The sequence below is a fragment of the Carcharodon carcharias genome, chromosome 4 (assembly GCF_017639515.1).
Source record: "Carcharodon carcharias isolate sCarCar2 chromosome 4, sCarCar2.pri, whole genome shotgun sequence".
In the NCBI taxonomy this organism is placed as follows: domain Eukaryota; kingdom Metazoa; phylum Chordata; class Chondrichthyes; order Lamniformes; family Lamnidae; genus Carcharodon; species Carcharodon carcharias.
In genome coordinates, this window is record NC_054470.1 from 51,986,520 (window position 1) to 52,010,407 (window position 23,888).

Here is a 23,888-nt window from a genome sequence, read left to right on the forward strand (position 1 = left end):
CAAACCCAGTATGAGATGGACATATGAAGGGTGAATGGTGGGAGTAAATCAAAGAGAATGTTGATGTAATCACATCTGTAAGAGGCAAAGGCATGGATGAGGGTCACCGTGGTTGAGTGGCTGAGGTTCCATTTAAGAACGGCTTAAGAAAAGGAAATAGAATTCTATTTGATGACACTTGAGCAATGCATTGTTATTTGTTCACCTCCTCCTTAATGATAATGTAGTTAAAAAGAAGAACCATTACACTATATCAAAAATGCTTCTGTTGCAGATTAGGCAGAATTGGTTTTAGTTCTATATGTTAGTTTCTTCTGACCTTTCGTGCTCCAGTTCAAGTCATGGATGCCAAAGTTCCTCAGCTTACCATCCAGGTAGTTATCATAGGATCATGCTCTTCAGTGCCCTGTAAAGCTTAACACCTCTGAAATATTCTGGATTAGCGGGAGGGTTCACTCTCCCCCATTCCAAGCTTACACATTTTCCCTATGGCCCTTCAGTAAAAGAAAAATATCCTTCCGGTTGCTTCGTGGTCTGTTTCTCACCGATAGGGCCCACATACATCCATGTGGAGGCCGGGAAGCCTCACCTCACTGGCTGTCCTATCCTTCACAAATATATTAGGTTCATCTGAGCTCAGGGAGTTGGAACTCCTCTAGAAAGTCTCTGCCTCTACCCCTGCTGGTGTTATTTGTCTTCTAAGAGGCAGACAGAAGCTCTGCTCCTTGTAAGGCAAATTGGAAACTCCTCGAAATAGCAGAGACACAACTAGGCCCTCCTTGTTTTTCTCTAGGGATGTCTTCTGGTCCCTTGGTAAAGTAATGCTGAGAACTTTTTATTCCACTCTATTCTAGCATCACATTTCAACATGATCAATTGTTTATTCTGATAAGGGGAAGGAAAGCAATACAAAATGTCAATATGTTACACAAAAAATCAGGACAAACAAAATAAGCAGAAGTAGTAGCAGAATTAATCAGAAAAAGATTAATGTAATAGGTAAAAGATTAAAGTGGTTTTGAAGGAAGAGGCAACTTACATGGCTGTTGAGAAGAGTACTTCTGTGAGCTGTCAAGCCATCAGACTTTTGGAGTGTCTCAATCGCCATTTCAATCTGATGATAGATAGCATTAAAAAGAGCTCAAGATATGACAGTGAAAGCAGATTTCAATGAACATAGAAATAAATGAAAAAAACAAAAAAGCACAACAGGACTTATTAAATGAGCAAGATTCAAGTGACAACTTTATTATGCTGCGCCCTTGAGTTTTATACAACTTAAAAGCAAATCACTTTCTAAAGTGTAACTTATTTTAATGAACTCAAAGAAAAAACTGCATGTCACAGCGCAGCACACTGTATTAGCTGGGCGGTATGCTGAATTGTATACCAGCTGCCGATTATACAATTTACATCAGTTCTATAATATTGTATGCACCAGGTCAGCTATATGTCACACAGCACATAACAGTTTTGTCTTGTACTACATACTGCACTGGAATAGCAGCTATGCATTGTACCGCATACACCAGCTCAACTACATGCCACGTGATGTGTACCAGCTATACATCGTACTTCAAGGATCAACAACATATTTTGCTATTTGTATCAGATACAAGGTGTACTTCATGTGTCAATTGCATGCACCAAATGTATACTACATTTTGTATATGAGCTAGGGGATTGAAAAGGTAAAAGCCATTTGCAAGTAAAGATTACAGAGAATTATATAAGTACTATGCAAGTCATTTATCTTACAGTAATCTAGTCAGGATACAAATCAGATCACAGATTACAAGAATCCATTTTTACGGTTTATGTTTTCCACTTGAACTTCTGAATTCATCGAGCAGCATCTGGGGTTTTAAAAGCCACAGAGATAGTGGATGCATCAGTTTTGAATTCTCTAGATTTTAGAATGGTTGTCACAGATCATAAGGTGGCAAACATGACCCCACTGTTCAAGAGAAGAAGAGAGAACACGGGAAACGTCAGTAGGAGCGAAAATGCTAGAATTTATTATTAGGAGTGTGGTAATATAGCACTTAGAAAATCATAATATGATTGACCAGAGCCAACACAAATTTATGAAAGGGAAATTGTGCTGGACAAATCTATTGGAGATTCTGAGATTGTGACCAGCAGGGTACATAAGGGGAAAACAGTGGATGTAGTCGATTTGGATTTTCAAAAAGGGATTCATATTAAGTGTCATACACAAGGTTATTACATAAAGTTAGAGCTCTTAGGATTGGGGGTAATATGTTAGCATGGACTAGGGGTTGGTTAATGGAAGAAAACAAAAAGTAGGAATAAGTGGGTCATTTTCAGGTTGAAAGACTGTAACTAGTGAGGAACCGCAAGTTCAGTATTTTGACCTCAGCTCTTTACCATCTGTGTCAATAGCTTAGATGATTACACTGAGAGCATTGTACCCAAAGTTTGCTAATAATACAAAGTTAAGGATGCAAAGAGAATGCAGGTTCAGTGTGTTGGCAAAAAGATGCCTGATCGAATAGAATGTGGGAAATGTGAAGTCATCCACTTTGGCAGAAAAAACAAAAATGCAGAACATTTTTTAAATGGTGAGAGATGGGAACTGATGGTATTCAGAGGGTCTTGGGTGTCCTTGTACACAAATCACAAAGTTTACATGCAGTACCGTAAGTAATTAGGAAAATAAATATTATTTAATCTTAATTACACAAGGTTTAGAGCATAAGAGTAAAGAAATCTTACTGTAATTATACAGGCTGTTGGTGAGACCACACCTGGAGTACCTATGCACAGTTCTGCTCACCTTACCTAAGGAAGGATATATTGGCTTTAGAGTGAGTGCAACAAAGGTTCACTAGACTGATTCCTGGCACCGGGGGGGGGGGATTGTCCTATAGGGGGAGATTGAATAGACCAGATCTATATTCCTCGAGTTTAGAAGAATGAGAGATTTCATTAAGAATATAAAATTCTTAGGATTTGACAGGGTAGGTACTGGGGGATGTTTCCTTGGTTTTTGTGTCTAAAACTAGGGGTCACAGTCTTGGAATAAGGGATCAGGCTGAGATGAGGGGAAATTCCTTTACTCAAAGAATTGTTTGGAAGGTGCTGTCTAAGGAGCCTTGGTGAATTCCTGCAGTGCATCTTGTAGATGGTACACACTGCTGCTACTGTGTGTCGGTGGTGGAGGTAGTGAATGTTTGTGGTTGTGTTGCCAATCAAGCAGGCTGCTTTGTCCTGGACAGTGTCAAGCTTCTTGAACATTGTGGGAGCTGCACTCATCCAGGCTGCACTCATCACACCCCTGACTTGTGCCTTGTAGATGGTGGACAAGCTTTGGGGAACCCGAAAGTGATTTACTCACCACAGTATTCCTAGCCTCTGACTTGCTAATAAGCTTCAACACTTCTGTACTGATCATTGCTGAGGCAGGCAAAGTTTTTCCATATTTACAACCCATCACATCAAACAGCTTCACAGGACAAATATTCTCCTGCCTAAGACTGAGTTGCTTTCTTCAGTTAAAAATCTTTCACGGCCAAAAACATAGGAGCTGGCCCTCAATGAGACATCCCCCGTGGCAACTCACCCCAGCTTAAAATCTGTTCTCATAAATATTGTCCTTTTCTCTTTCATCTTCATTCTCCATTGTCTTCATAAATCCTTTTAAACTTGTGTTGTCCAAATATTAAAACCTTTTATATTCCTATGTTACCTTTAATTTGGATCAATAAAATTTAAAATGTATGCCTGTTTACTCACGAATCTCCTGTAGTGGGTGAGAGTCTTTTGCATGGTGTCACGACTCACTGGGAATAACACACTGTAATATCAAGCCCCACTGTTCCCAGAACCATGCCAAATGTGAAAAGTTTGACCAATCCACCAGATTGCCCCAATTCTACCTAACTGTTTAATTTAGGTTAACAGAATATGGACACCAGGTTTGTAAACTTAATAAGTAAGTAGCTGCTTGTTGAACAAATTCTTTAACTAGTGGCAAAAGAAAGAAATATGAACTGTTAATTTCTAACTCAATAACTTAAACTCTACCTCTTCTAAAACCCCTACAAACAAACACACATACATGTAAGACACACAGAATATGGATTTTTAAGGGTGAAATAAAACAGTTCAAAAGCACCAATCTGGAGTGCAGGATTAGATGGGTTGATTCTGACTGATGACTTCCTACATTCCTTGCAGTCTGTTATTAATGCCATGAGATGGTCTCCCAGCACTTTTAGTCTCTGGTTTACTGGTTGAAAAACTTGCTTTTCAAAGTCTCTAACTGGTGATTTTTCCCCTTTTCCTCTTGACAGGGGTTTTCAGAGAAAGCAGGATACAGAGATATGAAGGATAGCCAGCTAGCTATAATGGCAGAATTGCTAGAATCTTATGGAGGAGAGAGAAGTTTCAGGTCTGCCCTCTTTGCAGGCTAGGAGCTGTTCTGCCTACATTGTTGCCACACAAAACCCTGGTCACCTGGTCAGGAGCCAATTAAAATGCTGACGTTAGGCAGTTCCCCCTAGACCAGAATCCTTTCTGGCGTCATCCTGTTCTCTTATGGCACTCTATGTTCCAGGAGAGCAACATTGTAGATATTCCTCATCCTGCTCCAGTGAAGTTGTCTTTCAGCTGCAGCCACATGGTAGTTTTTTTAAAGCCACAGTCCAATTTTAAAGCCACCATCCAAGAAAAATAAAAAATATTTTTACAAAATCTTTACAATAGCCAGCACGGGTTACTGGTGTCTGCAAGAGCATAACAGTGGTGCCTGTCTCAATCTGTCCTTGCCTTCTAAGGCCTAATGGGAATCAATGACAGTTTTTTAAAACCTTTTGGATTACTGTATTTGGCTTCAAAGAAACCATTTACCTCCAAAGAAGTTAATTGATCCCCTTCCCAACTCCCAGTTGGCTTGTGTTCTGCGGTGGCTTTTTAAAAATTAAAGAGCAAAATTCCTGGGGTAGTCCAGGAACTCCCCCACATGTTCCCTTGATGGCGTGGCAGGAGGAAGATCAGCCATCTACTCCCTTCATGGAATTTCAAAGTCAGTACAAATAAGGAAGAATCTTGTCCAGCTGAGCTCCATCCCAAATTCTTGCCTTCCCTGGTGGAAATCAAAACTTTCCAAGCTCCCCACTCCCAGGAATATCTGGGTCAGCACTCCCACACTCCCTCTGTCAGTCCAGATTATATGTCCTGAAGTGCTATTTGCATCCATAAACTTCTGACTCAGAAAGAAAGTTGCTGCCAACTGCACTAAACAAATATTCACAGGAGGGAAATTGGCTAATACCCAAAATGGGGATATCGGGATTACGATATGTGCTTAACATGCACACATACATTGTTTGCTGGCAGCATGTTAAATTGGTACTGTCTGCTCTTTAATATGATTTCTGCTGCAGCCAGCACTAACCATGTCGTTCACTAAGTACATGCATCAGCAGATGGCCCTATATTGCGGTGGCTAGCGCTACTTAAAAGCAGCCTGCACCTCTTAAAAAGGGAGGTGCATTGCGGCTGCAAGAAGGGGTGGGAGTTTCTTTCAAAAGGCAATCTAGGCTGTGATACTTCGAGCAATGGCTAAATATCCGTGAGCACAAGTGCCAAGGTTTTCATACAATGCACTGAAGATCTTGATGGAAGAGGAGGAAAGGAGAAACATTCGCAGGGTGGCAGGAGCCATTGCAGACATATGCTCAGGAGGCAGGGAGAACAAGTCATGATGGAGTGTTGCTTGAAGAAGATGGATGAAGTGTAGGAAGAAGTTTAACAATCTTAGCAAGTCAAATGGCATATCCCATCAACTGCACTAGTACCCTTATTCACTGCTCAATTCTATACGTCACATCACTGCCTACCACCAATATCTATTAATACTCAACCTTCAAGTTCTTATGCTTTATCTCACCCCCAAAACCGTAGCACTGTTGCATGCCTCACAATGACAACTCACAGCTTGCACATGCTGGCAGCCATTCAACCATGATAATCACATCACTCAAACATATTGTAGGATGTTTACTGATAACTTCTCTCTTTCTTGCAGGAGAAGGTGGTGCTTAATAGCAAGCCACAGCAAAGAACTCGAAGAGAACAACCAGCTTGCATGTTATAACCTCCAGGGAGCAGTGCTGGTCATCATGGCAAGGAACCTCATTGGGGCTGTCATCACTGGTGTGGAGCTGAAGTGATCGATGATGAAGTATCTGCATACCTAATCCTCTTCCTCTCATTCACTTCTCCCTCATCTTGTAATGGCTTTTGACTTAAAATGCTGCAAATGGTATAAGCACACACTTCTTACTTTCTCCCCTGCCCTCACAACAACCCAGCACTTGGTGCATTTTCATTTCAGATATCCAAGAGCTGCAGTCTTCCTAGTCTATGGAGGAAGAGGAAGAAGACAGTGAAGAGACACTGTCCCTTCCTCTTACACTCACTGTCACCAGCTCAGGTGCTGATACTGCACATATCTTAGAGGCTATGATAGCGCAGGGGTCTCCATGAGTTGAGATACTGGGTTGAATATTATGGCGGAAACAGGGAAGGTGGGAACGGATGGCTCACTTGCTCCCACCCCCAGAAGCAAAGTCGGTGTGGAATTGACCAACTTAACGCCAGTCCATCCTACGGCCATAATGCTCTGCGGATGGGCTATGCAACGGCTGAGAGGAACTTCTGCCCCTCATTGCGGAGGGAAATCTTGTCCTCAGGAGTGGCAGCCTATCAGATTGTCTGGCAGCTCCATCAGTCCCAGCAACGCCAAGAGCGCATTAGTGCGCACTGCCGGGATTGCAAAGGACAATAAGAACAATGGATCCCCAGAAATAGGTACGTCTCGAATCTTGGTTGGGGAGAGGGGTTTGGGAGGCGTGGGTATAAGGCTGCAGGTGGGTAGGAAGAAAGAGGGGGGGCAGTTCTATCTTGAGGGGGGCGGGGGCTACCACTCCCGATCTGCAAAGGGCATTGCCCAATGATAAACCCTCCTCCTTCCTTCATGCCCTTTGAATAATTTATTTTAAAATTGGGCCACCCACTCCCGCCTGACTGCCCACACCAAACATTTTATCGTGTGGGCAATGTATTATCAGGGTCAACTGGCTTGGTAACAAGTCTAATCGACCCTTGATTTGACCCAGTGGGAGGGCTGCCGATTTCAGTGCCCACCCAAATCCCCCCCTTCTGTATTATGGGGGTGGGTGGGAAGGTGATGGGGTAGGCACCCACCCTATTTTACGTGCACTACCCCACCCTCCGCCGAAAAAAAATGTAACCCACTGCATATAAGTGTGCAGGAGCAAGGGCTGGGAGAAAGGATAGCACAGGTGCTTGCTCGCCAGAGGGTGAGGTCACACTCTATTTCTGCCGCAGTGAATCAGATGAGGACTTCAATGGATTAGGCTACAGAGTGAGGTTGATGGGTATACATAACCAAATTAAACCAAATTCTTGGTGCACTAGGAAATCTGCCAGAAGTCTGCCTGCAATATCAAGGGTTTTGTGCAGAGCTTGGAGCCCACCCTCAGCAAATTGGAGAGGTGATCATTTTCATCATCACACCTGTGGACCCCACCATCATGCAGCATCTGATGGCTGATGTTATATATACTTGAGTGCTGCCTTGCAAGCTTGGATTGGTGCCATCATGGCTCTGAGTACCATTGTACAGCAATCAGTGGGTGTTGCTTTACTTTAAACTCATGGTATGCTGGATTCTGGAGGTACTTGATGTTTAGACTGGGTGTAAAAGGGAGGAAAACAACCCCGTTCACATTTTTCACACTGATGATCAAACATTTCCAATCAATATATAAATAAACAACTAAACTTCTTTTTGAAGTAATCTTGGAGGGGTAAGGCTAGAGTTAATGAAACCATAACTTACAAAACAAAAATAATCATATATATCCAGAATGAACATTTTTATGATAAATATTTCAAAATCTATTCAGCAAATTTTGTTTGCCTGTTATCAAATCATTTTGAGGATGCTATGATCCCAGGAGTTTTGTGAATATTTAATTATTCCAATTAGTGCATGATAACATTTTTAATAAACGTCTATACTTGAATCGTTTAAATTACCATGATTCAAATTTGCCCTCTTTTGTGAAAATTTGTTGCAAAGAATTATTTTATTATAGTTACCAATTCTAGAACAGTATTTGAATAGTTTTATCCAATTTATCATTTAGTGGACCCACCTGATTTTCTTCTACATTAATATTGCTGCAAAACACTTTAGATTCTTTTAGTTAACTTCTGTGATTTATCTCTATTTCTCTCTTATGTTTTCTAATAAGCTAACTAATAAGTCTTTTAATTATCATCTCAAATCTCCCCATTTTCCCTTCCTTAATCTGGATAATAACTTTAAGTACACTCTACTTTTACAGCCTGCCATCCGTTGTCTTATATTTTTCCCCTGAAGCGCTTTGGGAAGTTTACTGCTCTGGGAAGTTTACTGCTTCAAGAGGGCTAGGCTGATGCAAGCTGTTGTTTATCTTGTTGCCAGAATCAAAACTATCCACAAAGTCAAAATTGGACACAGAGATAAAATCCAAAGTGTTGTTTTACAGAATGTGACAGAGCTGAAAGAGGCCATTCAGCCCATTGTGCCTGTGCTGATTCTCTGACAGAACTATTCAATTAGTACCACTCCCCAGTAACTTTTTCCTATGAGTATTTATCCAATTTTTTTTTTGAGCATTATACTTGAATTTCCTTCCATCACCCTCGGACAGTGCATTTCGGAACATCATAACTCACTATGTAACATTTTTCCCCCCATAGTTCTTTTGACAATCACCTTGAATCTGTGTCCTTTGATTGTTGATGCTCTGCCACTGAAATAGTTTTTCCCCTTATTTACTTTATCAAAGCCCTTGAAGATTTTGAACACCTCTATCAAACATTCCCTTAACCTGCTTTGCTTGAAGGAGAACAACCCTAATTACTCTAGTCTCTCCATGTAACTGAGGTCTTTCATTGTTGGTGCCATTCTAGTAAATCTCTGCACCCTCTCAACTCTTAACCTTCTTTCTAAAGTGTGGTACCCAGAATTGGCCGCCATATTTCAGCTGGGGCCTAACCTGTGTTTAATGAAAGTTTAGTACATTTTCCTTACTTTTGTACTCTATGGGCTGGATTTTCATCTCCCAACAGAGGTGGGAATGGGGTCAGGAAAGCTGATATCTTTAAGGTTTTTACTGCAAAAATCGATTTCCTCTTCTGTCCCGATCCTGCACTACTTTTGTGCTGATCAGGAAGGCCTTGGGTCGCAATCTCCCATGCATCTCTTCTGAGGTTAGCACTGTCAGTCCTATAAATAAATCTGAATTTTCTACCCCACTCCAACCCCACTATTTTGGTGTGCCAATGTGGGTTTTATAAGCCCTAAAAAAATCTCACCTCATTGGACAGCTTGTGTCCACTGAGGGAAGCCTGTTGAGGAATTGGGTAAGTAGTAAATGTATTTACAATGTCAAATGTCACTATTTGATGCTTTAATGTCGATGTCTTTTAACTGCGGTGATTCATCTTAGGGCTCTGTCCATTACATTGACCAGTGTTGTTTAAGTGTTAAGATGCATTAGAGTAATGTGCCAACTGGAAGAAGTGCCACAACGCATTCAAAATTGTAGAAAAATGTGCTGGAAAAACTCCTGTCACATTTTGGACAGTGATTTAAATGTCAGATGATCTTCTGCTTTGAAAAAAATTGCCCTGCTGTTGAAAGTAAAAAAAAATCTAAGCACCTGCTCAACTCCATTGATTGACTGGCAATTGGTTTTGAAACAGAAATGAAGCGATCTGTTCAGTTTCAATAGACTCCATTGTTTAGAGCTGTACTGCTGTTCCTGAGAACTGAGGTGGGCCTTCTAACCTCTTGTACTGCATTGCAGCTCGCAAAGCCTGAGCCCTCCCCACCCACATATCTCAGAATCAAAAGTATGGTGGGAAAAGGGTTCAGATGTGGGCTTGGGTTTTGGAACCTTCAAAAGGGTCCAACTTGCTTTTCCCTGGCCCAAGATAAAATTCCTGGTCTTTGTTTCTATTTATAAAGCTAAGGATCCTCTATACCCTTTTAAAGGTTTCTCAACCTGTCCTGCCATCTTCAAAAACTTATGTGCATACATTCATAGATTTCTGTTCCTGAACCCCCATGAAAATTGTATCATTTATTTTATATTGCCTTTTATTTTTTTTACCAAAATGAATCACTTCACACTTCTTTGCCTATTTCACCATTTCAAGAAGTAGTAGATATATTAAAATAATTCTTTACATTTATCTATGTCCTCTGGAAGTCTTATTATTATCCTCCTCACTGATAACTACATTTGTGAGTTTTGTCTCATCTGCAATCTTTGAAAAAAAAAGCCACACATACCCAAATCTAGGTCATTAATATATAAACGTAGTGCGCCCAACACTGATCCCTGGAGACACCATGTACACTTCCTTCCTGTCTGAAAAACAATCTTTCACCACTATTCTTTGCTTTCTGTCTGTCAGTCAACATTGTATCCATGCAGCCCCTTGAATCCTGTGGGCTTCAATTTTGATTTTAAGTCTTTTGTCTCTCTGTGGCTTTTAACTGGCCATATTAAATGAGCCTGGGCAGTTAAAGGAGTTGCAGATCAAATAAGTTTAGGGTATAATGATGCCCTCTAATTTGACAATCTCCCTGAGAACTCAGTAATAATTGACAAGGGACCTGGATAATGTAGCCTATATATGATCTGCATGTTATGTTGTTGAATAGGCATCTAAATGGAAGCATTTTAGAACATGGATGTGACAAATACTTCTGTGTTAAATGCTGGGTAGCTTGGACATTGATCAATTTAACACAAAAAATGATTTAATTTGAATAATTTGACTATAACTAGTTTCCGGTTCTTAGTTAATCTTAATCCCTTATGTGCTAATATTACCCAGATTCTAAACACACATTGTCAAATGCTGTAACCTTGTGTAGCATTACCAAGCAACTAAATTTTAGAAATATTTTGCCATTCACATGCGAAAGCTTCATTCATATCCAGCTGAGTTAAAAAGTATGTACTTTTTCTCTTCATCCAGCACCAACCCTCTGGAGTGTAAATCTTGCTATTTAGAGCATTTTAACAAAGCAAGGTGGTAGCATAGTGATATTGTCACTGGACTGGTATTCCAGAGACCCAGAGTAATGCTCTGGGGACCCAGGTTCAAATCGCATCATGGCAGATGGTGAAATTTGAATTCAATAAAAACCTGGAATTAGAAGTCTGATGATGATGATGAAACCATTGCCAAATGTCATAAAAATCCATCTGGTTCACCAATGTCCTTTAGGGAAGGAAATCTGCCCTCCTTACCTGGTCTAGCCTACATATGACTCCAAGCCCACAGCAATGTGTTTGATTTTTAAATATCCTCTGAACAAGGGCAATTAGGGATCTGCAATAAATGCTTGCCTAGCCAATGACACCTACATCCCATGAAAACGAATAAAGAAGTGTTGGGAAATTGTCTGACTTAAGCTATTCAACTCAGAAGCCAAAATCCGGCCCCATGGGTTCCAATCTCCAAATTAAATGAATCTGGGCAATTAAATGAGATTTTGAAGAATTCCAATGGGAAATAAGTTCACAGTATCACTTAACAATAAAATTAACAGTGAAATTAAAAGAAAACAGAAGCGGAAATGGATAAGGTAACTTTAACACAGTTACTATTACCTCTCCTCTGGAGTTCAGCTCTTTTGTCCATGTTTGAATCAAGATTATAATGAGGTTAGAAGCTAAGTGACACTGGTGGATTCCAAGCTGAGCGCCAATGAGCAGGTTATTGCTAAGCAAATGCCACTTGATAGTACTCTTGATGACCCCTTCCATCACTTTACTGATGATCAAGAGTAGACTGGTGGGGCAGTAACTGGTCGGGTTGGATTTGTCCTGCTTTTTGCGTACGGGACTTACCTGGGCAACTTTCCACATTGCCGGGTAGATGCCAGTGTTGTAGCTGTACTGGAACAGCTTGGCTTGGGCAACAGCTTGGCTAGAGCGGCAAGTTCTGGAGCACAAGTCTTCAGAACTATTGTTGGAATATTATCAGCGCCCATGGCCTTTCCAGTATCCTAGGCCTTCAACCGTTTCTTGATATCATGTGGAGTGAATAAAATCAAGGCTGACATCTGTGATGCTGGGGACCTCCGGAGGGGGACAGTTGTTCTAACCAGAAGTCTTAAAGTCACAACCAAGGTCTTCTCCATGTGCAGCACCAATGCCTGTAGACTTCATCAACATTAACCAACTCTACAAACTATCACATCCCACTCCAAATTCAAAACAGTCAGTAGAAATTAGCCAGAAACCGAGAGTAGTTGATGATTTCTTCACATAGCACTGGTGAACGCATCTTCAGCTGTATGTGTTTAAGCGAGGGCATTAGTGGAGTGGCAAAGTCAAAAATGGCAATGCTTGCATCAAATCAATGTTACATGCCAACTGATGTCACAATCTGCCGACCCTGCATACTTTAGGTGTATGCTTATTATGTCTGCACAAACACCCTGACCAAGATAGTGTTTGGTATGTATAGCGCTTGAAGTGTACACGCGGCACAGACCCCATTTTGGTGCCAAAATGACACCCATCACATGGTAACTATAGAGTCCAATTTTGCAGCCATAGTGAATAGATGGATCAACTTACTTGAAGTAACTTCTACCTGCTCTCATAGAGTCATAGAGGTCTACAGCACAGAAAAAGACCCTTTGGCCCATCGAGTCTGCGCTGGGCAAACAAGTACCCAACTACGCCATTTTCCAGCACCAGGCCCATAGCCTTTTATGCCATGGCATCGCAAGTGCACTTCCAAATACTCCTAAAATATTACGAGAGTATCTGCCTCTACCACCCTTTCAGGCAGTGAGTTCCAGATTCCCACCACCCTCTGGGTGAAAAAATTCTTCCTCACATCCCCTCTAAATCTCCTGCCCCTTACCTTAAATCTATGCCCCCTGGTTATTGATCCCTCCACCAAGGGGAAAAGTTCCTTCCTGTCTACCCTATCTCGGCCCCTCATAATTTTATACACCTCAATCATGTCTCCCCTCAATCTCCTCTGCTCTAGGAAAAATAACCCCAGTCCATCCAAACTCTCCTCATAACTAAAACTCTCCAGCCCAGGCAACATCCTTGTAAATCTCCTCTGCACTCTCTACTGCAATCACATCCTTCCTATAATGCGGATTCCAGAACTGCACGCAATACTCTAGCTCTGGTTTAACCACCGTTTTATACAGTTCCAGCATAACCTCCCTGGCTCTTATATTTTATGCCTCAGCTAATAAAGACAAGTATCCCATATGCCTTCTTAACCATCTTATCTACCTGTCCCGTTACCTTAAGGGACCAGTGGACATGCACACCAAGGTCCCTCTGATCCTCACTACTTCCCAGGGTCCTACCTTTCATAGTGTATTCCCGTGCCTTGTTTGCCCTGCCCTAGTGCATCACCTCATGCTTATCCGGATTAAATTCCATTTGCCATTTATCAGCCCATCTCATCAGCCTGTCTTTATCCTCCTGTAATCTATCCTCCTCACTTTTTACCACCCCACCAATTTTCATGTCATCCGCAAACTTACTGACCAACCCTCCTACACTCAGGTCTAAATTGTTTATATATACCACAAACAGCAATGGATCCAACACCAATTCCTGTGGAACCCTACTGGACACAGGCATCCAGTCACAAAAACACCCCTCGACTATCACCCTCTGCTTCTTGCCACTCAGCCAGTTCTGGATTTAATTTGCCAAATTGCCTTGGATCCCATGGGCTCTTACCTTCGTTATCAGTCTCCCATGAGGGACCTTATCAAAAGCCTTGCTGAAGTCCAAGTAGACTACATCAAATGCATTGTCCTCATCTACACACCTGGTCACCTCTTTGAAAAATTCAATCAAATTGGTCAGATATAACCTCCCCATAACAAAACCAAGCTGATTGTCATTGATTAATCCCTGCCTCTCCACGTGTAGATTAATTCTGTCACTCAGAATTGCTTCCAATAGTTTCCCCACCACTGAGGTTAGACTGACTGGCCTATAGTTCCCTGGTTTATCCCTTCCTCCCTTCTTGAATAACGATACCACATTGGCTGTCCTCCACTCCTCTGGCACCTCTCCTGTGGCCAGAGAGGTATTGAAAATTATTACCAGCACCCCTGCTATCTCCTCCCTTGCCTCACTCAACAGCCTGGTATACATTTCATCCGGGCCTGGAGATTTATCTACTTTTAAGCCTGCCAGACCACTTAGAACCTCTTCCCTTTCTACGCTACTTTCTTTAATTATATCACAATCCTTCTGCCTGATTTCCACATCCACATCATCCTTCTCACTTGTGAACACCGACACAAAGTATTCATTTAGAACCCTACTTACGTCTTCCAGCTCCACACACAAATTACCACTATGGTCCATAACGGGCCCTACTCTTTTCCTAGTTATCCTCTTACTCTTAATGTACTTGTAAAATAGCTTTGGGTTTTCCTTTATTTTATCTGCCAATGTTTTCTCATGCCCCCTTTTTGCTCTCCTAATTTCCTTTTTAAGTTCCCTCCTACACATTCTATACTCCTCTAGGGCTTCTGCTGTTTTGAGCCTTCAGTATCTGCCATAAGCTTCCCTTTTTCTCTTTATCCAATCCTGTATATCCCTCGACATCCTGGGTTCCCTGGATTTGTTGTTCCCACCCTTTGTCTTTACTGGAATGTGTTGGCCCTGTACTCTCCCTATTTCCTTCTTGAATGAGTCCCACTGTTCTGACACAGATTTACCTACAAGTCGCTGCTCCCAGTCCATTCTGGCCAAATCATATCTGATCTTATTAAAATCGGCCTTCCCTCAATGTAGAACTCTCATTTCTGGCCCATCCTTGTCCTTTTCCATAACAACCTTGAGTCTAATGGAGTTATGATGACTATCTGCAAAATGCTCCTCCACTGATACCTCTGCCATTTGCCCAGCTTCATTCCCTAAAATTAAGTCCAGCACTGCTCCTGTGGTGGCCTAGGCAACTATAGAGAAGCCATTTAGTGCTAAAAGGGTTAATGGAGAAGTTAGAAGTTGAATTATATGCCTAAGCCTAAGAGAAAAATACTGCAACCTTGAGAAACAATACCATCTTGTCTGACCACAGTTGTAGGATGAGCCCTGAGACATTCCATTTTGTTCTTTCTCAGGCCGAATGTAATTAGGATCGTGATAAGCATTTACATAAGCGCAACATCTGTTGTGCTGGGAACGAATATTTACTACGATATGGATTGGTCAGTTAACTTATGCAAATAAGTGGATAGGTTTGTGCAAATTTACTGATTGGCTGGAAAAATGCTTCTAACAGGTCTGTGTGTATTCTGCTACAAGACGGTACAATAGCTCTCGTTGTATTGTTCTCCCTTGTGCACAAGTAATAAATGGGGTTTCTACGTATTAATGATGCCTTGGTGTGATTAATCTCCGACACTCCATCTCTTCTAGGACATTCTACCTATAGACTTAAAAAGCTCTCCTGGATACATTTTAAGAATTCCAATGAATCGTGCATGATAAATTTCAGAACCTAACAAAAGCTTGTCCATGTAGCTTTCTGTTTAAAAACTTAGTTTTTGGTAAGTGTTTTGGTCTCTGTTTTAATCTCCATGGCCAGAATTTTTCACTGAGCTGGCAGATGCGCTCCTGATCCGCTCCAGTGTAAAATAGCATATGATGACGTCAGGTGAGCATCCCAACATCATCACATACTTGCGTGATATTTCGGTCGGCGGGCATGTGTGACTCTCGGAAACGCACCCGCCTACAATTAAGAGGGTAATTTAAGCCCATTAACGGCGCAGTTAGCTGGGATTTCTCGCTGCCCATCCAACACTACAGTTGGCTGGAGTTCGAATCAGCCAAGCAGCCTTTGCATTTTTCAGAAAATCTCATCCAAGGGTGGGATGAGATTTCCGTTATTAAATTTTTAAAAAATCAATGCACAGAATTTTTATAATGTCAGTGCTCAGGTGACTGTTTGTGCTGCATGGACATTTTTTTCCAGATTTAAAGATCTTTATTTGGTACTTTTGAAGTCTTCAGCTCCCTGAGGCAGCTCTCTAACATCAGGGAGCTTTCTGTGAGCGCTCCCCGATGCCCGCACTGACTTCAGTGCTCACCCTTCTCCCGCACCTCCCAACCCAGGCAGCACTGATCATATCAGCGTGTGCTTCACGCTGGCTGGCCATTAATTGACCAGCCAGTGTGAAATCATGGTCATGTTACTCACAATAAGAGGTTGTGGTGGAAGAATTAATCCAGGCTGGTCTGTTGGTTAAAGCTGGTTTATTTCCAAGACAACTCCTCTGTGCTACTAACTTCCTAGTAACTTCAACACAAAGTGTTCCAGTTGTACCATTTTATTCTATTTAAACGGGATAATTAATGCCTATTATCTGTTTAACTAGCAATTGGTTTTAACAAGATGATTGCCATATTAACAAGTCAGGGGCCAATCGCGGGTGGCAGAGTCTGTTCCCCAGCTGCTCCCGAGCTTGGTGATCACGCCTGCACGCCGTCCTAAAAATCCTGTCCACTGACCATGATTTCACACTGGCCAGCCAATTAACGGCCAGCCAGCGTGAAGCACATGCTGATATGATCAGCACTTCCTGGGTTGGGGGGCAGGAGGAGGGTGAGCACTGAAGTCAGTGTGGGCACAGAGGAGCACTCACAGAAAGCTCCCTGATTAGTTTGAGAGCTGCCTCAGGGAGCTGAAGACTTCAAAAGTACCAAATAAAGATTTTTAAATCTGGAAAAAAATGTCCACGCAGCACAAGCAGTCACCTGAGCAAAGACATTATAAAAATTCTGTATGTAGATTTTTAAAAAATTTAGTAATGGATGCAAAGGCTGCTAGGCTGATCCTTCACAACCACTCCTGGGTCTGCCCCTGCCGATCGCGCCCGCACGCCACCCTAAAAATCCTGGCCCATGTTCATCATAAAAGGAAGTCCTACAGCTGACAGTTCCTGCTGAGTGCCCAGGACTAAGGACATCATAACATTTGAGTATGAGGTGTTAATTGACTACCGAGAAGAAATAAATTGCTCATTGTCTTTGGGCAATCAAGTTAAAAGCATTTTAAACATTTTCTGGTTCAATGCTTTTTTAAATACCTCAATCTAATACCTCATATGATTTGATATTTTTTCAAAATCCTTTTTCTGGAACAATAGTCAAAAAATCCACAAGTCCTACACATCTTCTGTGGCCCCTGTGTAATCAAAAATTTCCAACTAAGTGCAGCTCATGGGTACATCTGAACAACTTTGCCCTTTCGATAATCATGGTCCCTCACCAGGTAACCATGAAAATCATGAAAATTCCTTTAAATTTTGAAAAGGGAATTATAAAACAGACAGCACGGCTCCTTCAAAGACCTCCTTCACAGCTTTTTTATCCCACATGCTGAATGAAAGCTGGAGTCATGTGAAATAATTACATCTTGAATATTATGGCAGCCATTCCAGTAGTGAGGTATGCCAGGACTGAGGGTCAGTGAAAGAGCCAGGAATAGGGATGACTCTTCTTCTATGAATAAAATTTCCTGATGCTTATAGCTGCAAACTACACAAAATAAGACAAGTAAAATCCTGCATTAGGAATGCTGACAAAAACATCTGCCCCAGGTCTGTATTTGAACTCCCAAGTGTGATTTAATGAAAAGAAATCTGAGAATTAGCATTCTGCCCAGTATCTACAGCTGAGGCTCAAAAAAACCATACATGCCAAAGTCAAAAATTAAAAAGCTGACCAAGAGTCTCCAAAAAGCAGATAGAGAAGAGTTGACAGCTCAGAAACAATCCTGAAAATATATGTCTTATAACAAATGAAAATTAGGAGTTGATCTGAAAGCGCAATGGGATCTGGATTGGTGATAACTTGAGCTATAGGTGTACCTAACATCTAACATTTTATTAGATGTGAAAAAGTACATAAATGTGCAGTTGATAACAATGGTGATTTTAGAATTTACTGAAGGTGGATGTGTATGTGTTAAAGATGTAAGATTCCTTTTCTCAGTTGATTTGAGGCATGAGCCGCAAATGATTTTGGCATTTGATTTGGTGCATTTCCTTGCATTTTGGAGCCAAGCGTAATCCACTTTTTCAAGTCAAAAATAGTTTCTCCTGGAAGGATTAGAGACGTTTAAAATATGAAAATGAAAGCAATGTGGAAACTTTAAAAAAAACTTTAATGGGGAAAATTTAAATCAATGGATTGATGTCCACTTAAAATAATGAGTAAAGGAATGTGAAATGAAAGTGCTAAGCATTTGTCTGCTACTATTATTAACAGTAATTTCTTGCCTACGTTGTTCTTTCAAACTAATCAGTGATTTACTTTCTTGAACCAGAAATAAAAAATAAATTACTCTAAATTATAATTATGCCTTAATTATATTTTCAAAGTCCACAAAATCTGTTTTTGACGGACCAGCATGGGTAGCTGATTTTTTTTCAGACTGACTGTCTCTAATCAGGGATTTGCAATTTATTATAATCTTATCTATTATATTGATTCATATTGCTAGTCACCAATTCTGTTGGGGAAAAATGATTTTTCATGTGAAATGCTAACAAGCTGACACACAAGTTGGAAAGCTGACCGTCATCTTAAAAAACGATAGTTGATCTATATGCAGAACACCTGTTTGCTGCTGCCTTCTTGATGTTCTACAGAGATTGATTTGGCCTTCTACAGAGAGCTACTAAATGCAGGTGCTACAGTTAAAAATCCTAAGATTTCCCACTTTTGCTATAAAGCATTTTGGGGCACCTTTAAGACATGAATGGCACAATATCAATGCAAATCTTACTTTCTTAAAACATTCAGGTACATTGAGGAACAACCTGTTCTTTCCCTTACAAGAGAAATCCATGTGCCAGTGTACTAGTGCTCAAGTATTATGTCAGTTGGGCTAAATCTGACGACTTAAGATAGAATTATAGAAACTAGTAACACAGTAAGGAGATCATTTAGCCCTTCATACCTGGGCTGGTCTGTAGCTAGACCCACATCTCTGCTTTTTGTCCAACCTTGTAAGCTTTGCATCCTCAAGTACACCCAACACCCTGTCAAAACTAAAATGAAAAGATTTTGGGATTGAGCAAGCTGACCTCATTCTCTTCCGTTCAAATTTTAAAAAATCTAAATCAGGCAATCGGAATAGGGAGTAAGTGACACAACTATTTGGGTTGAGAGTTAATATGCTATAATTAATTAATTATAGTATCCCCAGGTAGTATCTTGGCTTCCCTCCTGCAGGGATTGATGGTAACTTTTCAACAAATGAGGATCAATGTCTAAATTACCTTCCTTTTTATTTGTATTAAAGTTAAATTAGTTGACTGCGGACATACATTAATGGATTAAAAGCTTCACAAAAGGTATTTAAAAATGTTGTGGTTTTATTTTACTAGTTAAAGAACAATAGGATTGCTTTAGCCTTCTACAAAAAATCCCACAAAACAGTCTGAAGGATCTACATTGATGGCTTAATGATGGTTCACAGTAGATTGCTGAAAGCACACGTAAGCCCAATATATTGCTGATACAGTAGCAGCATTGCATGATAAAAAGCTGGAAATCAAAAGATGGCACTGCAGATAGCTTCTTTCTGTCTGAATTTATGACCCATATGATCAGGGTTATAATCACTATAACCTTAATGTACTACAAAATGCCAATATCTACTACATGTCTTTTTATAGAAGCCTATGAACCTTTCACATGTGGTACTATATAAATGTCTTAAATGTAACTGTTGGGTTTATTGATTGCTTGTTTTACACTACAAGCACAGAACTGCTTTGCAGCTTTCAACCTTAGACACATTTACAAAACACTGGCAAAATTGATTTTCTTTAAATTTTTAACACGGACTATTCCATACTACAAGAAAAACATCAGAAAGCAAAAGAGAGTTTCCCCACTTAAGCTGCTCATTTTTCTTCTTGGAAAGGGGGAAAGAAAACTTCACAAGTGCTAACATGGTTTCATCAGGTTGACCTCACTTGTTTGAGATATAAAGAAAATGATACAGAATCTGGTCTTGCTCCAGATATTTGATGTTTCTCTCTGGGATTACTCCTAGTCCTCACAGTAGTCCATTAAATCCCAATTAAGAGTTGATCTACAGGAAAAATTGGGCTGAAATTTGCTGATAACCTGTGTCATAGTAAGGATGCATCTACAGCACATGTCATGACTACTTGCAGGAAATTATGGTTTGAGCGACTTGGGTCATTACTTAAGTTATGTCAAGTTTTCCTGTGTCCCACTCCTATTGCTGAAACAGTGAGAATTCAATCTTCCAAGCTCTACCCACTATAAAATAAATGAAGTCAATGAAGAAGAGTCATATAGACTCGAAATGTTAACACTGACCGTTAACTCTCTCCACAGATGCTACCAGACCAGTGGAGTATTTCCAGCATTTTTCTGTTTTTACTTCAGATTTCCAGCATCTATAATATTTTGCTTTCATTATTCGTGATGTCAATGGTGATGACCAATGTGTTGGATTAACACTGTTTCAACCACTATTGTCACTTAGACTGAAACACAAAGATACTACTGATCTCACAGCAGCATAGGATCCATCAGCAGCTTAATCTGCAATTGTGAGTTAAAAACAATAATAGACACACATCTTTGGATTTATGAAGACTTTTGCAATTGGCCAATTAAAATGCAAAAGAGCTTTATATGAGTTCAACTTCAATTGTTTAAATGGCAATAAAAGTAATTGTTTCTTTTGCTATTTGCTGGATTACATTGCCGATCCAGCCCCAGCTCTAAACTCTGGTCCTGCGATTAAGATGAACATTTGGGCAGAATCACTGCCAAGTTCATTCATGCCATGGCATTACAAGAGCATAGATCTTGACTGTAATGGAAAAATAAGCAAACTCACAACTTCTAAAGGCATCTACTTTCTTTGTCATGGAAGCAACATCAAACAAATCATAAATTACCTTTATGGGTCACATTTTGCTATATGAATAACAGTGCAGCTTTCTCTGGTTTCAGCACATATGCAGTTAAATGCAGAAATCTCAAAGTGCTGCCAAAGATTTCCTGGTCCACCTGCGGATGCGTCATTGTAGTCTTTGCTAATGGACTGAGATAAATGCAATGGAGTGAACTTCACAGAATCTCAGAATTGTTGCAACGCAGGAGACCATCCAACCTACGTGTCTGCACCAGCTCTCTGAATGAGCAATTCACTTAATGCCATTCTCCTCCTTCTCCCTGTAACCCTGAACGTTCTTCCTTTTCATATAACAGCTTAATTCCCTTTTCAATGCTTCAATTGAACCTGTCTCCACCACATTCTCAAGCAGTGCATTCTAAACCTTAACCACTCGCTGCGGGAAAAGTTTTTCCTCATGTTGCTTTTGCTTCTTTTGCTAATTACTTTAAATCTGTATCCTCTCGTTCTCCATCATTTCATAATTGGGAACAGTTTCTCCCTATCTACTCTGTTCAGACACCTCATGGTTTTGAATACCTTTATCAAGTCTTCTCTCAGCCTTCTTTTTTACAAAAAAAATCAGTCCTAACTTCTCCAATCTACCTTCATAACTGAAGTTCCTCATCCTTGGAACCATTCTCTGAATTTTTTCCACATTCTCTCCAATGCCTTCACATCCTTCCTAAAGTGTGGCACCTAGATGGTAGAATTTGAATTCAATAAAAATCTGGAATTTAGATGGCCACTGTTGACTGTCATAAAAACCAATCTAGTTCCCTAACGTCCATTAGGAAAGAAAAACGGACCTCCTTACCTGTTCTAGCCTACATGTGACTCCAGATCTACAGCAATGTTGTGGTTGACTCTGAACTGCACTCTGAAATGGCCTAGCAAGCCACTCAATTGTATCACACTGCTACAAAGTCTATAAGGAATGAAACCGGACACCTGGTATCGACCTAGACACTGGAAATGACAATGGCAAACTCAGCCCGGTCAACCCTGCAAAGTCCTGCTTACTAAGATCTGGGGGCTTGTGCCAAAATTGGGAGAGCTATCTCACAAACTATTCAAGCAACAGCCTGACATGGTCATACTCAAGGAATCATATCTTACAGATAATGTTCCAGACACCACCATCACCATCCCTGGGTATATCCTGTTCCACCGGCAGGACAGACCCAGCAGAGGTGCTGGCAGAATGGCAAACAGTCGGGAGTGAGTTGCCTTGGGTGTCCTCAACATTGACTTTGAACTCCATAAAGCTTCATGGCATCAGGTCAAACATGGGCATGGAAACCTCCTACTGATTAACACGTACTGTTAGTCTCAGCTGATGAATTAGTATTCCTCCATGTTGAAAACATTTTGAACTTGTAAGGTGAAAATGTTTTGCCTGGTGTCTACTTAAACTCTATGGGTTGTTGTTGCCTTAATGGAAATTAGTTAGGGAATTTATTAAAAGTTATGTTGAAAACAACTCGGAGGAAGCACTGAGGGTGGTAAAGACGCACAAAATGTACTCTGAGTGGGGGACTTCAATGTCCTTCACCAAGGGTGGCTCCATAGCACCAGCACAGACCATGCTGCCAAGTCCTAAAAGGCAAAGCTACTAGACTGGGCCTGCGGCAGCTGGTGACTGTTATCACACAGTAGTTGATAAAGCTGAGTTATTTAAAAATCCCAGAGGGAAACTTTAAACAACTGTCATAACCTACATTTCTAAGTGGTATATTTGAGATGCAACTCTACGTTCAGGAATCAGACCACCAGTTCTCGAGAGGTTTTATATCAAAATACATGAGACATTTATTAATTTACACAAGTTAAATATATACACATGGCTACAAATTACTACTATCATAACTTTTAATAAATTCCCAAACTAATTTCCATTAAAGCAACAACAACCCATAGAGTTTAAGTAGACACCAGGCAAAACATTTTCACCTTACAAGTTCAAAATGAGGTTCCTTTCACTTTGGTTCCTTTGCACAGTGGTAGGCTAACAGGCTTTGATCTTACATTGCCTCTGCCCTGCACACACAAAACTGCTATCTGTTATACCTAGCATATCCCACTGAATGTAAATTCACATTGTATCACCAGCCCCTTTGAACTACACCTCTTCTAACAATAAAACCCCTTTCATAGTACTAATTTTATTAGTAAAACAAACATTGCTTGGTCTCTGCTAGCTAGGTGCTAGATTTTACTACCCTTCTTAAATGCTCTATTTAATAAAATGCAATTGCACTCTACCTCTCTTACATCTCAAAACTAGCACACATCAAAGCTTCCAGACTAACCAGTTTTAATCCAATTAAGACACACCCAGAGACTAAACCTCTACTTTTTAAAAAATAATTGCCAATAACGTTAGACACATTAATAGCTTGATGACAGTGAGGGAACCAACAAGAGGGAAAAACATAATTGACCTCATCCACATCAACCTGCCTGCTGCAGATGCATCAGTCCATGACAGTATCAGTAGGAGCGGTCACCTCACAGTCCTTGTGAAGACAAATTTCTGTATTTACATTGTGGATGCCCTCCATTGTGTTGTGTGGCACTACCACCGTCAAAATGGGATAGATCTCAAACAGATCTAGCAACTTGAGACTTGGCATCCATGTGGCGCTGTGGGCCATCAGCAGCAGCAAGATTGTATTCAGCCACAATCTGTAACTTCATGGGCCGGCATATCCCCCACTCTACCATTACCACTAAGCCAGGGGATCAACCTGGGTTCAATGAAGAGTGCAGGAGGGCATGCCAGGAGCAGCACCAGGCATACCTAA

General features: G+C 40.8%; 1 protein-coding gene across 1 annotated transcript in view; it reads right to left on the reverse strand.

Moving 5' to 3' along the window:
• rfx3 (regulatory factor X, 3 (influences HLA class II expression)) overlaps positions 1-23,888 on the reverse strand; it is a 466,745-nt gene that overhangs the window by 126,825 nt on the left and 316,032 nt on the right. The window contains exon 9 of the mRNA XM_041185706.1: positions 1,040-1,114. Coding sequence (XP_041041640.1) covers positions 1,040-1,114 — 75 coding nt within the window. The remainder of the gene's footprint in view (positions 1-1,039; positions 1,115-23,888) is intronic.